Source organism: Sinocyclocheilus rhinocerous, unplaced genomic scaffold, assembly GCF_001515625.1.
Source record: "Sinocyclocheilus rhinocerous isolate Xijiao unplaced genomic scaffold, SAMN03320098_v1.1 scaffold1758, whole genome shotgun sequence".
Classification (NCBI taxonomy): Eukaryota; Metazoa; Chordata; class Actinopteri; order Cypriniformes; family Cyprinidae; genus Sinocyclocheilus; species Sinocyclocheilus rhinocerous.
In genome coordinates, this window is record NW_015631050.1 from 76,206 (window position 1) to 89,247 (window position 13,042).

The 13,042-nt window shown below is 36.8% G+C and overlaps 2 protein-coding genes across 2 annotated transcripts in view; both read left to right on the plus strand.

Moving 5' to 3' along the window:
• The window catches only part of LOC107741311 (acidic mammalian chitinase-like), a 7,626-nt gene extending 5,785 nt beyond the window's left edge, over nt 1-1,841 (plus strand). Inside the window, exons 8-11 of the mRNA XM_016554005.1 lie at nt 239-421; nt 521-637; nt 723-855; nt 1,321-1,841. Of these exons, the coding sequence (XP_016409491.1) occupies nt 239-421; nt 521-637; nt 723-855; nt 1,321-1,589 (702 nt within the window). The 3' untranslated portion in view covers nt 1,590-1,841. The remainder of the gene's footprint in view (nt 1-238; nt 422-520; nt 638-722; nt 856-1,320) is intronic.
• Nucleotides 1,842-6,590: 4,749 nt separating this feature from the next.
• Nucleotides 6,591-7,934, plus strand: LOC107741333 (acidic mammalian chitinase-like). The gene is made up of 6 exons (XM_016554042.1): nt 6,591-6,765; nt 6,857-6,883; nt 7,182-7,386; nt 7,517-7,573; nt 7,668-7,833; nt 7,905-7,934. Exons 1-6 carry the CDS (start codon nt 6,738-6,740, stop codon nt 7,932-7,934), a joined length of 513 nt encoding a protein of 170 aa, XP_016409528.1. The 5' UTR covers nt 6,591-6,737.
• Nucleotides 7,935-13,042: the final 5,108 nt, after the last annotated feature.

A 13,042-nucleotide genomic window follows, 5' to 3' on the forward strand; every position in this document is an offset into this window, starting at 1 on the left:
GCTTTTAGCAATTATTTAAAATGCATCTGATCACTCTACACAATCTAGAAACAATGTGAATGAACACCTCAACTGCTTAAGCAGCAAACTTTGCAAAACACAATTTATGTCACTGCCAAAACTTTTGGCCACGACTGTATATCATATAAATGATTGTGAATGATACTATGAGTCATTGTAAATAACAAGAAGCTGGAAACATGCAACAGGAAATAAGTGATTCGTCACGACAATGCAGGATTTTGCAATGAGATACTGGAGAGATCAGGGTGCTCCTGTGGAGAAGCTGAGGATGGGGTTTGCAACATATGGAAGAACATTTCACTTGGCGTCTGCAGCCAGTGGAGTTGGAGCTTCAGCTAGTGGTCCTGGATCAGCTGAAAAATACACCAGAGAGCCCGGATTCTGGTCCTATTATGAGGTCTTACCACAACCTAAACACAAGCACTTACATTATAGTATGTTATTTGATTGTACAAAATAAAATCAGAAGAGTTATGGACCAATATTTTCCCATCAGGTCTGTACTTTCCTTCAAGGAACCACCGTGCAATGGATTGATGATCAGAAAGTTCCTTATGCATCCAAGGGACAGGACTGGGTGGGATTTGACACCAAAGAAAGTTTTGAGACTAAAGTAAATACGTCATAAAAGTTACATAAAATACATAAAATGTAATGCAACTCTCATGTTCAGAATAACTAGATCTGGTCTGCTTCAGGTGAACTATCTAAAGGAGAACAAGTTTGGAGGAGCTTTCGTCTGGACTCTGGATCTTGATGATTTTACAGGACAGTTCTGTGGGCAGGGCACATACCCTCTCATTGGACATCTCCGTACACTTCTTAATAATGGTATGTCTCTTATCTTAATCAAGCCCATTTTTGTTACAGAAGAAAAAAATTATTTGGTAAATCATATTTATGACATGAAAAGCCTATAAAAAAACTACTTCATATAAAATCTGTATACATATCTCATAATTTCAACTTATATCATAATTATTACTTTATCACATTATTTTGACCTGTAATGTCATAATTATGATTTTTATGCCATAATTATGATTTACCAAAGCATGATTTTTTTTCTTATGTTGCAGAAATGAGTTTCCATTTATATCTGATAAATTATAATTAATAGTGTGACTGCCTTAAGTACTTTTTAAAATTATATAAAGAATAGATCATCTACAGTCAGTTGACACCTTGTCACAGTTTATTTTGTGATAATGACTGACTGACTATACATTATTTTCACAATTTTCCTAGATTAATAGAAACTAAGATAAAATATCCAATTCAAATTTTCTCCTCCAGATATTCAACCTGTCTCTCCAAATACAACACATGAGCCTGGTAAGACCACAACAACAGCATCCACTGCCGTATTTCAATCCACAAGACCTCATGTTGTCCCGACAGCTCCGTCAGAGTTCTGTCTAGGCAAACCAGACGGGTTATATGTAAACACACATGACTCCACGACCTTCATTCAGTGTTCTAATGGCAGGACCTTTGTAAAGAGCTGCCCTACAAACACCGTCTACAATCCTGACTGCTTGTGCTGTGACTGGCCTAAGAATTAACCTCGTGTTGTCACTGTTCCACTCCTGCAAAGATATCCTGTGGAATTTTGGCAGTATTTTTGCAATACTATTTGGAGTCAATAGTGGCGTAATAATTTCACACTTTACCAGTTAAGTTTTCTGTTAATGTTTTTCAATTTAACATACAGCTAATAATATAATACTACTTTCATAAAAAAAAGCTACATTTTGTTGAAATTTTCTTAAAAAGGAAGCAGTCTGTCTGATTAAAACTAAACTGATAAGCACTAATTTTCCTTTGTTATTTTACATGGAAAGTGGGAATGCTTTGGTAACGTTGTCATGGTTAATTTCTAAATATACTTTTAGTTATTTTTATTACAATGTTACAATATTTATTTAAAAAAAACATTGTTTGTAAACTTGAAATAAAATTAATTTAACCCTCTTGAAATTTCAAAATGATTAATGCAAAACGTTGTAAGAAAAAATGATGAGGACGTTGAAGATCTCGATGAAGATGTTTATTACAGCATAGCAGTGACAAAGTACATGTAGTACCTTGGGTTCAACGGAGTCAGAATGCACAACGAACATCCTAAATTCAAACCTTTTATACAGTTAGAGTTTACTACCCTTAATGTAAATGAAGTTGCTCCTGTCGTAACAACTGTGATCTGTATGCTAATGAAGTTCTGACACCTAATTGTCTGAGATGGTTCTTGGTCTCCCACACCCACTCCCGTTCTACAATTGGTCACCATTTGCTCAAGATGTAATCATCCCAAATGATCTAGAAACAACATAACTGTTGACTTTCATCCTCTCTATAATAAATTAAGCCATTTTGGGAAACAAGCATGATCAAACATCTATTGTGGAGTGGAATCTGGGTCGGGCAGACTATAGTTTCTTACAACATTTACAGTCATTTTCAGTCTCAGCACAGACCATATAATAGCAGTGCCAAAAATAACTACGGATTCAAAGTAACATTCAAACAACCAATAACAATACCTTTGTATTGAGCTACAGCTTTGTGATACAAGTGATATACAGAGGCAAATGTTTAGAGAGCTAGACAATCAGTCATAATAAATCACTTAAGTCTAACACTAATCTATTGGCCCATAATGCAAGCTTTGAAAATGTACGACAGCACTAAAATCTGAATGAATGTACACACTATAAAGGTAACTAGAACAGCTCCATTTAGAGATCAGGGTGTTTGAGATGAATCTCTCAGAAAGTTAGTCCAAAACACCAAAGCAGCATGTCTGACAATGTAATGTCATAAATATTAAATTTAAATATTAAATTTTGAAGCAGACTTAACTAGTTCAGTCATGTCCTCTGCACCCATTAACATTTTAAAATACAAAAAGACGCTCAAAGCTCCTGAATTATAATAATCTAGAAAACTATTCATCACTCATTAACGATCCATTCATTATCATCATGCCCATTTGGTCGGATTTATTCACATTTATTCACATAGCGTGTTCTTTAACTGTGTACAGTCTCTTATGGACTTCGAAGGAGCTCAGTTGAAGTGTAATTGTGTTTAGCAATACTGTAGGTTGTGTTCGTTTACTTTGTTATTCAGCCAACAAACTTACAGTAATTGGCTGGACTAATCGTTACTCATGGCAGATGCAATGACAAAAATCTGTACTTAGAGGTCAGGGTAATAAGGTTTGAATAGAAATACATACAGTATGTATATAATATGACATTATTTATTGTAGTGTATACTGTAAGTCACTTGGGATAAAAGCATATGCATTATGCAGATGCATGAATGGATGCACATACCCTTCTGTCGACACCTGTCAACAACATGAGGGTGAGTAACTGATGGCACAATTTTATTTTTGGGTGAAATACCCCTCTAGAGTGAAGAAGGTGTGAAGAGCAAAAGTTAATAGCTATCAGAACTATAGTCTGGATTGAATGAGTAAGTTAGTAAAGTAATCCATTACATACACATTTAAGGTCTTTTTAGAAGAAAATGCAGGGGGGTTCTTTAATCATAAAAATAAAAAATGAAAGTTATGACAGCTGTGATCATCCTGTCAGTTTATTGGGCCAAATAAAATGGTCATACAGAACAAGTGTTCTAACCTGACACTGTCTTTGACATTTGCTTTGTCCATTGTGGTTCTCATATCAGATGTGTGTAAATAACTGGTTGTGACCCTGCTCAACAATACAACAGTATGGACGGTGGTAGGTTACCTTGTACATTTTAGTTGTGCACACCATCTCTGTTTTATCAATTACTAAGGACTTGCAAGTTGTGCGTCAACAGGATGACATGCAAGACTAATGACTATGACTAAAACAGAATGACATGCAAAACTAGCCGAGCCGATCCAGACAGTTACAGAAGTGCAGATGACAGACTCTATGACTGTAAAGTAGAACTGCAGAAGTAGCTCCTGTGGCAGGTTGGACTTCCTCAGCTGGCAAAGGAAATACAACCTCTGCTGGGCCTTTTCACAACTGAGCCTATGTGAGTTTCCTATTTCAGGTCCTGTGAGATTATAGTGCACAAGAACCTGAATGACTCCACTGTTGCCACAGTGCTGTTCATGATGGTGAGTGGGGGTAATCCTGGGGTGTTTCTCCTAAAGTCATGTCCACTGTTTTGAGCATGTTCAGCTCCAGTTTATGACTGCACCAGACAGCCAGCTCCTCAACCTCCCTTTTATATGCAGACTTGTCACCATCATGGATGAGGCCGGTGACTGTCATCCGCAAACTTCAGGAGCTTGACAGAAGAGTCTTTAGAGGTGCAGTCGTTGGTGTAGAGCAGGGATCCTCAAATCTGGCTCGCGAGATCCACTTTCCTGCAGAGTTTAGCTCTACCCTAATCAAACACCTGAGTTTGCTAATAAATGTCTTCAGGATCATTAGAAAATCACAGGTAGGTTTGTTTGATTATAGGGTTGGAGCTAAACTCTGCAGGAAAGTGGCTCTCGCGAGCCAGATTTAAGGATCACTGGTGTAGAGGGAGAAGAGCAGTGGGGAGAGTACACATCCCTGGGGGGCACCGGGGCTGATTGTTACAGGGGTTGGATATGAATTTCCCCAGCCTCACTAGCTGCTGCCTATCTGTCAGAAAGCTGGTAATCCACTGACAGATAGAGCTGGGAACAGAGAGCTGGGCTAATTTGGTCTGGAGGAGAGCAGGGATGATGGTGTTGAAAGCCGAGCAGAAGTCCACAAACAGGATCCTCACATAAGTCCCTGGTTTTTCCAGAGGTTGCAGGATGCAGTGCAGTACAATATTGACAGCATCATCAAATGACCTTTTTGCCCAAAAAGTAAAAATGTACAAGCTCCAGCAAGGGTCCAGTAATGTCCTTCAGGTGGGTCAACATTAGTCTTTCAAATCACTTCATGACCACAGATGTTAAAGCAATAGGTCTGTAGTCATTCAGTCCTGTGATTTTTAGGTTTCTTTAGGATGGGGATTATGGTGGAGCATTTGAAGCACAGCTCCAGTGATCCGTGAAGATCTTTGTGAAGATAGTGGCCAGCTGGTCAGCACAGAATTTCAGACAGGCTGGTGAAATGCTGTCTGGGTCTGGTGCTTTCCTTGTCTTCTGTTTGTGGAGGACCCGACACACATCCTCTTCACAGATCGTAAGTGCAGGAGGGAGGGAGAGGGAGGTTGCTGGAGGTGTTGATGAATGTATGGAGAGAAGGTCAGAACGGGTGTTTTGGGGTGTGAGACCGGGTTTTGCAAACCTGCAATAAAACTCATTCAGGTCATCAGACAGTTATTGATTCGCCACAGTGTCTTGTAACTGGTGATGTCGGCCTTTCCACACTGATAGGGTTGATGGCTGAAAACAGTTTTTTCAGCTTTTCACTTAGCCACTCTGATCTCCTTTGTCAGTGTGTTTTTGGCCTGATTATACTGTACATGCATCTCATCCCACGCCTCCGTTGCTAATTCCAAAACGTCATTTTAGACCTAGGAATGGAGGCTTGAGCCGTTAATAGCAGTTATTACTGCAGTTATTAGAGAGAGAGATTATAAAGCCTGTTGGCATCCCATCACAATGACATCCTTACAGTGCACTAACCTGTCTTGCAAAAGAACGTTTTGATAGACTAATTAAGCAGTTCTTCTGGCCTCCCTCTCCTTTTCATGACGTTACTAGTACCCAGATTTTTTCCCCTAGCATTTTCAGTTAGTCTCACTTCCACTGTAACTTTACTTCTAACTTCAACTGTTCTCGGAGCAGCCTCAACACTGATTGGTTCTTTTTACTAGCTGGGGTGGGACCTGCGATTTTATTGGGTCCCTCTCCTTTTTGTAGCTGACTGAGCTGAAAAGATTAGGTGTGTTCGACTCTCGCGCTACTTTGATGTCATACACCGATCGGTCTGCACAGCACCGCTTCAAGTCGAACACACCTATTAATAATCAGACTAAAACATTTTTATGGGGGGGAGAGAGGAGATATTTGGAAAGCATTTTTAACTAAATTGCATGTTTTTGAGGTTTTCATTAAACTCTCAGGCTTACAAGCGACAGCCCTGATTGGTGTGCACGTGTGTGGATCTTTTGTGCATACTTGTTGAAGGTATTGAGACTGTTTTCACTCCATAAATCTCTTTTTCACCCCATGTTACACTTTGTTTGTTACACCGAGCGTGCAGCACTGAACAAAACGGTGGCGTTTTGAGCGGTGAGTGGACTCTAACTTAAACGCTTGGCCATTGCGTTCAAGGACAATCAACAGAAAATGTTGTGATTGGCTACATTGATCAATGCTACAAAAACACTTTGAAAATAGAAACCTTTGAGGCTCTCCAAAGTTCAAACACAAATACACACTGGAGCATTTGAAAAATGTTTCACCAGTATCCTATTTCTACAGCTTCAACTCAGGTGCTCTTGCTTTCTGCTGTGCTAACAAGATTTTAAAAAATCTATTACAATTACAAAAGACTGTTATAATGCAACAGTTGATTACCTAACCATGTGTGCCAATATCCAGGGCAGATGACAGTGAGCAGCTGTTTCAGGGAAATTCAGTTCTTGTGTGTTTTGGTTAGTCATCATTGGTATTATGCAGGAGTGAGTTCTGTGTGTTATATAAACGATAACTCCTGTCTTTGATACAGCAGTAGCAGACAGAGTTTCTTGACTGATACAACCATCATATTATGATGACCAAACTAATTTTTCTAGCTGGTAAGTGATTGTTGATCTTACAGAATTAATTTTTAAGAGCTTCATGGCCTTAGTGTTTTATATGTTAACATTTGGTTTTACCTTCTTTCAGGCTTTTCCCTGGCATTGTGTCACTTTGGTAATTTTTTCTTTTAATTTGTTGATTCATTCCTAATAATAATAATAATAATAATAATTCTAATAATAATAATTTATTCATTCTGCAAACCGCTTTTCTTATTAGGATCGTGGGAATGATAAATAATAATAATTGCTTTTATTATTATGCATTACTATTCATATTTATTATAATGAATAATTATATATTATATTATATTATGGTTTACCAGGACCACACACACACACACACACTAAATATATTTTAATAAATAAAATTATATATTATATTATATTATTTTATATTTTATTTATTTCAGGATGGGCCTCCCAACTCGCATGCTACTTCACAAACTGGTCTCAGTACAGACCTGACGTTGGCAAGTACCTGCCAGAAAATGTGGATCCACATCTGTGCACTCATTTAATTTATGCTTTTTCCATCATTAATCAGGTGAATGAGTTGATCAAGTACGAATGGAATGATGAAACTCTCTACAAATCTTTCAATGGACTAAAGGAAAAGTATGTATCTAATGTTTTGTTTGTGAATGCATTTGATAAAATAGAATGCATTATGTAATGTAGTTTTGAATAATGATGATTTGTCAGAGAGCAATAAAGCAAATAATGATTCAAATATTTGACTTGACAGAAATCCTAACTTGAAAACTCTCTTGGCTGTCGGAGGATGGAACTTTGGCACAACTCGGTAAGAATGCTGCACAAAACACTGCATTTTGAAGTATGTATGATAAACATAACTGTTTATTTCATTTTCATGAAACTTCTCGCCATGACTTCAGGTTTACTATCATGGTGTCCACATCAGCAAACAGGCAGATGTTTATTCAGTCCTCCATCACATTTCTGAGGAAACATGGCTTTGATGGTCTGGATCTGGACTGGGAGTATCCGGGTTCTCGTGGAGGTCCTCCAGAAGATAAGCAAAGGTTCACTCTGCTCTGCAAGGTACTGCAGTATTTACAGATTTTTTTTACACAATACAGTAGTTTTTAAAATCTAAATGATGCTGTTTACAGGATGAGATGATAACATGGTTGAATGCTTAAGTAAAAAACAATAAAGATAATCGATAATCAGAGAAAGAATGATTATGCATGTACACAAATCCACCGGTGAAAATACTCTTTTCTTTTTTAAGTATTTGAACTCCACAAATTATAAGAACTCCACAAGTTTGTTTTAGATCTCAAGGGGGCTGAGCATCTTGAGCTTCAGTGAAAGAAAAACATCTGACCAATATTATATTATATTTATTTATTGTATTTGTATTTAGATTTTATATTATATTTTGAATGCCAGATTTTCAACATGGACATTGTTTCTTTTTTTTAATATTGTTTGGAGGAGCTTTCGTCTGGACTCTGGATCTTGATGATTTTACAGGACAGTTCTGTGGGCAGGGCACATACCCTCTCATTGGACATCTCCGTACACTTCTTAATAACGGTATGTCTCTTATCTTAATCAAGCCCATTTTTGCCACAGAAGACAAAACAAAGTTGTGTTTTAGTAAAACATATTAATAAAATAATTAGAAATTATGAGATACAAAATTTTATAATCATGAGACAAAAAGTCGAAGTTATGGAATCATCATTAGGAGACAAAAAGTCTTAGTATCTCATAAATTCGACTTTTGATCTCGTAACTGACTTAATATGCCATTTATTTTTCTTATAATTATGACTTAGTATTCCATAATTTCAACTTTTTATCTCATAATTACTTTGTATCTCATCATTTTGACCTTTTATGTCATAATTTTTTATGCCATAATTATTTTTATTATGTGGCGGAAATGGGCTTCCATACATGTCTGATACATTACATCTGTACAAAGATTATAAAGAATAGTTAATCTGCAGTCAGTTCTGTCACCCTGTCGCAATTTATTTTGTGATAATGACTGATTGACTGTACATTATCCCGCTTATTGCAATTAATACATGTATGTGAAATATTGATTTGACTTGAGATTGGTTCATAATGGTTCATTACCTGTACTTTATCTTAAAGTTTTTGCTAAAAAAAACAAAAAACAAAACAAAACAATAGTCCATTACAGTGTACAAAATGATCGGCCGAGCAACAAGATGAGCACTGCAACAATATTACAGTAATTTTCAGACGGAAGACCTTTGAGGTCTTTTTCATTAAAATTGATAACTTGCATGCAAGATGGTGCCAGATGCATTTGTATGAAACGTGACAGAGCTTAATGTATGAGATATGACAGTATCACTGATTTCAGCAGTGGTGGAAAGAGTACTGAAAAAATATACTCAAGTAAAAGTACCATTACCTTCCAAAAAATGTATTGCGAGTAGAGTAAAAGTACTTGTCCAAAAAACGAATTGAGTAAGAGTAAAATAGTAGCCTATTTAAAAGTACTCATGAGTATTGAGTAGTGAGTACTGAGCTGTGGATTCTACCCCCTCATAATAAACACTGTACACCACAATTTATACATTTTAAAAACGTTGTACACTCTGTAATTCACATTATCTTGTTTGTCATAAAGAATAAAGAATGTATATTATCCAGCAGTTTTAATTTTGACTACTAACTCTTTAAAATACATCAAAACAGCACGGAAACAGTATTCAGTTGAAGAAAAGATGAAAGTTATTCTCAGTACAATCATCCCCATTTAAATCATAAAGTTTGAAAAAAATAGATTTAAAATCATGTGTAAGACCACTGAGACAGCATATGCTGTTGTTGCACATAAAATATTAATGTTTTTTTAATTACTATTTGCGGCCAGTAGTAGTGCAAAATTTTTACACTTTACCTTTAAGTATAGTGTTCATGTCTTTAAATTTAACAGACAGTCAATGATATAATAATACTACTTTCTTAAAATAATATGCTTAAGAAAGTCTTAAGAAAGGAGCACAGCCTGTCTAATATGTCTGAATAAAACTAACCTGATTAAGCATTAATTGTCTGCATTTTTTACATTTAGATTGGGACTGCATTTGGTATCCTTGTGACATGGTTAATTTCTAAACATATTTTTAGATAAAATGTATTTTTTTCTACATTTGAATATTTGTTATAAAAAAGACAGAACACACATCTATGTTTGTATTAAAACAATTTATTAATTTAAACTTTCTTAATTTCAAATGAATGCATTTTAATTAAATAATTTAATTTAATTAGACATTTACAGTAATTTTCAGTCTCAGCACAGACCATATCAGTGCCAAAAAATAACTAAGGATTCAAAGTAACATTCAAACAACCTATAACAATACCTTTGTGTTGAGCTATAGCTTTGTGATCTAGAGGCATCTGATATCTAGAGGTAAATGTTTAATGGAGCCAGACATAATCAGTCATAGTAAATCACTTCAGTTTAACACAATATCTAATTATTAATCTGTTGGCCCATAACAATATCTAATTATTAATCTGTTGGCCCATAATGCAAGCTTTGGAAATGTACCACAGCGCTAACCTAAACCTTCATAAAATCTGAATGAATGGAAACACTAGCAAGATAACTACAGAAAGAGAATTTGATAGAATAGCTCCATGTAGAGCTCAGGGTGTTTGAGATGAATCTCTCAGAAAGTTAGTCCAAAACACCAAAGCAGCATGTCTGACAATGTAATGTCATAGATATTATGCGTTTTGAAGCAGACTTAACCAGAGTTAACTAGTTTAGTCATGTCTTCATCAGTGTAAGTATCATCCCACCATTTACAGCTCATGCTGACTACTGTGAGGTGGCGGCAACTTCCTGATGTCATTATTCTGGATGAGCTGGGAGTAAAACCGCACGATCTCTTCATAGTTCTGAATGGAGATTTTCTCGTTCACAGTGAAATCTAGAGGAGGAACATGAATGTTTCATCATATAAAAACGTGACATTTCAAGCTGGGATATTCCACTGTATTACAAAGAGCATTTCTCCTGTGTCTTACCTCTGAGGATCACCTGGTTTGAACCATGACGGAGCAAAGCGATATATATCTTGCGTGATATCCTTGTAGTGACGGCTGTCAGTGTTGCCAACACAGATACCTGTGAGTGGAAATCATAGATCAGCTAGAAGTGGCTCTTCATAAGTCAATGATGTATGTAAGGGGTGCTTCAGCAGAAATGCATCACTTGTCAGGGGCCACCGTGAGCTGAGGAAACATGCTCTGCACCGTTTACTTTATGATCTGGAAGCCAAACGCCTGCTCATCATAGGAGCTGATGGGCAACGGGTCGAATCCATCGACTAGCTCTACCTTCACACGCTCATCTGATACAGTTGACTCGACTAACTCCAGAACCTAAAACAAAACTATGAAATAGTTCAGACAGAAAGGGTTTTGATTCTAACCATTGTAAATAGCATTTGGTTCAAAGGGATAGCCCACCCCAAAATTAAAATTCTGTCATCATTTACTCACTCTTATGTCTATCTGAATTATAAATTTTCCTTTTTTTGCGGATCACTGAAGAAGATATTTCGAAGAACCATGAGGTGCAAACAACACTGGATTTTCATTGTTTGGACACACATGGAGACATTTTTCAAATTATTTTCTTTTGCGTTACACCAAAGAAAGAAGGTCATACAGGTTTGGGATGACATGAGGGTGAGTTACAGATGACACCATTTTAATTTTTGGGTGAACTACCCCTCTAGAGTTAATTAGTTTTTTAATCAGAATGATTCATGAGAAACTGGTTGGTGTGAAGAAGGTGTGGAGGGCAAAAGTTAATAGATGAGCAATCAGAACTGAATGAGTCATGACCTCTCACCTCCTGCAGTGTTTGGGCTGAGTGGATACGGAAATTGAAAAAGCTTATCATATGACGGGATTATGTTAATCTGTCAGAGAAAGAGAAATAATCAGATCTCCATTCATGCTACTTTGTGAACTACAACAAAAAAGAGAGGCCCACCTTTACACCTGAGTTAAACAGTGACGGCCGTCGTGGTCCTCACAAAAGCATTTGTCAGGTTTTCTCTCCAACACCCTGCATATGAAAGGTACACTGATAATACTACGACAAGGGTTTTCCTGGGTTTTATGTGCTTACATGTTGCAATTAATTAATAATATGGTGAATATATACAGTGGAGATCAAAATGAGAGAATTTATGAACACTTGATTTTTTTCATAAGTAATGTAATCTTCATCGTTCAAAATTTGAAGGAATTTTAGTTCTGGCTATACCATGCTAGTAGAACAGTGTTTTAGAAAATAACCAAGACACTTTAACAAAAAAAACGTTATTTTGTGGAAAACACAGTGATCAGAATTAGAGAACAGCAATGATTGTAGCACAAAGAAAGATTACAACTAGAATTTCTGAAGGTTACAGCAGTCAAAAATAGAGTAGGAAGTGTAGAGGCCCTTGCTTTGAATGACTTCAGCATATCTGCAGCCGCAGGACATCACTAGTTTCTCACACTGCTCTTCCGCAGTTCGGTGACTGTAGTGGGTTTCTTAGCCATAACTTTGTCACCAAGGATTTTCCAGAGATTTTCAGTTGGGTTTAGATCAGGACTCTGCAGGAGGTTCTGATAAACATTTGCATTCACCCTGCCATGTAGCTGTATAAGAGGCCCAACTCCTGCTGGAGAAAGCATCCCCCAAACCAGGACACTTCCTCTTCCATCTTAAAGTAAACTTTGGACTAGTTCTCCTCTGTCCACTCAACATGCTCCTTGGCAAAGGTGAGCTTAGACTTTTGATTCTTTCAGCTGATGAGAGGCTTCGTCACTGCAGAGTGCACTTTCAGTCCGACTTCTCTTAAACATGCAGAGACAGATCCTCACCCTGTTCAGCACTGAACTGGCAAGCAATTCCAGCTGCAGTGTTGAACCGATTGCCCATTGAGTCTCTGCATTATCCTGTCTTCTTGTGCATTTGTCTCACGTAAATATCTCAGTTAACTTTTTTATACTGTGCTTCAGAATACAGTTAATTTATGAAATATGCTCAAAAAACTGCCCTTCTACTCTTAACTTCAAATAGGACTGAGCAGTGACCTTGGAATTTAGGAAATTGTTCTCTAATTTTGATCTCCATATATATAATTACATGTACAGTGGGTACGGAAAGTATTCAGACCCCCTTAAATTTTTCACTCTTTGTTATATTGCAGCCATTTGCTAAAATCATTTAAGTAAATTTTTT

What these genes read in the sequence shown, in the direction of transcription:
- LOC107741333 (XM_016554042.1), top strand. Translation starts at nt 6,738, where the DNA reads ATGATGACCAAACTAATTTTTCTAGCTG. An exon ending in CCTGGCATTGTGTCACTTTG is followed by an intron (nt 6,884 to 7,181) that starts GTAATTTTTTCT and finishes TATTTATTTCAG; the next exon opens with GATGGGCCTCCCAACTCGCA. An exon ending in TGGAACTTTGGCACAACTCG is followed by an intron (nt 7,574 to 7,667) that starts GTAAGAATGCTG and finishes CCATGACTTCAG; the next exon opens with GTTTACTATCATGGTGTCCA.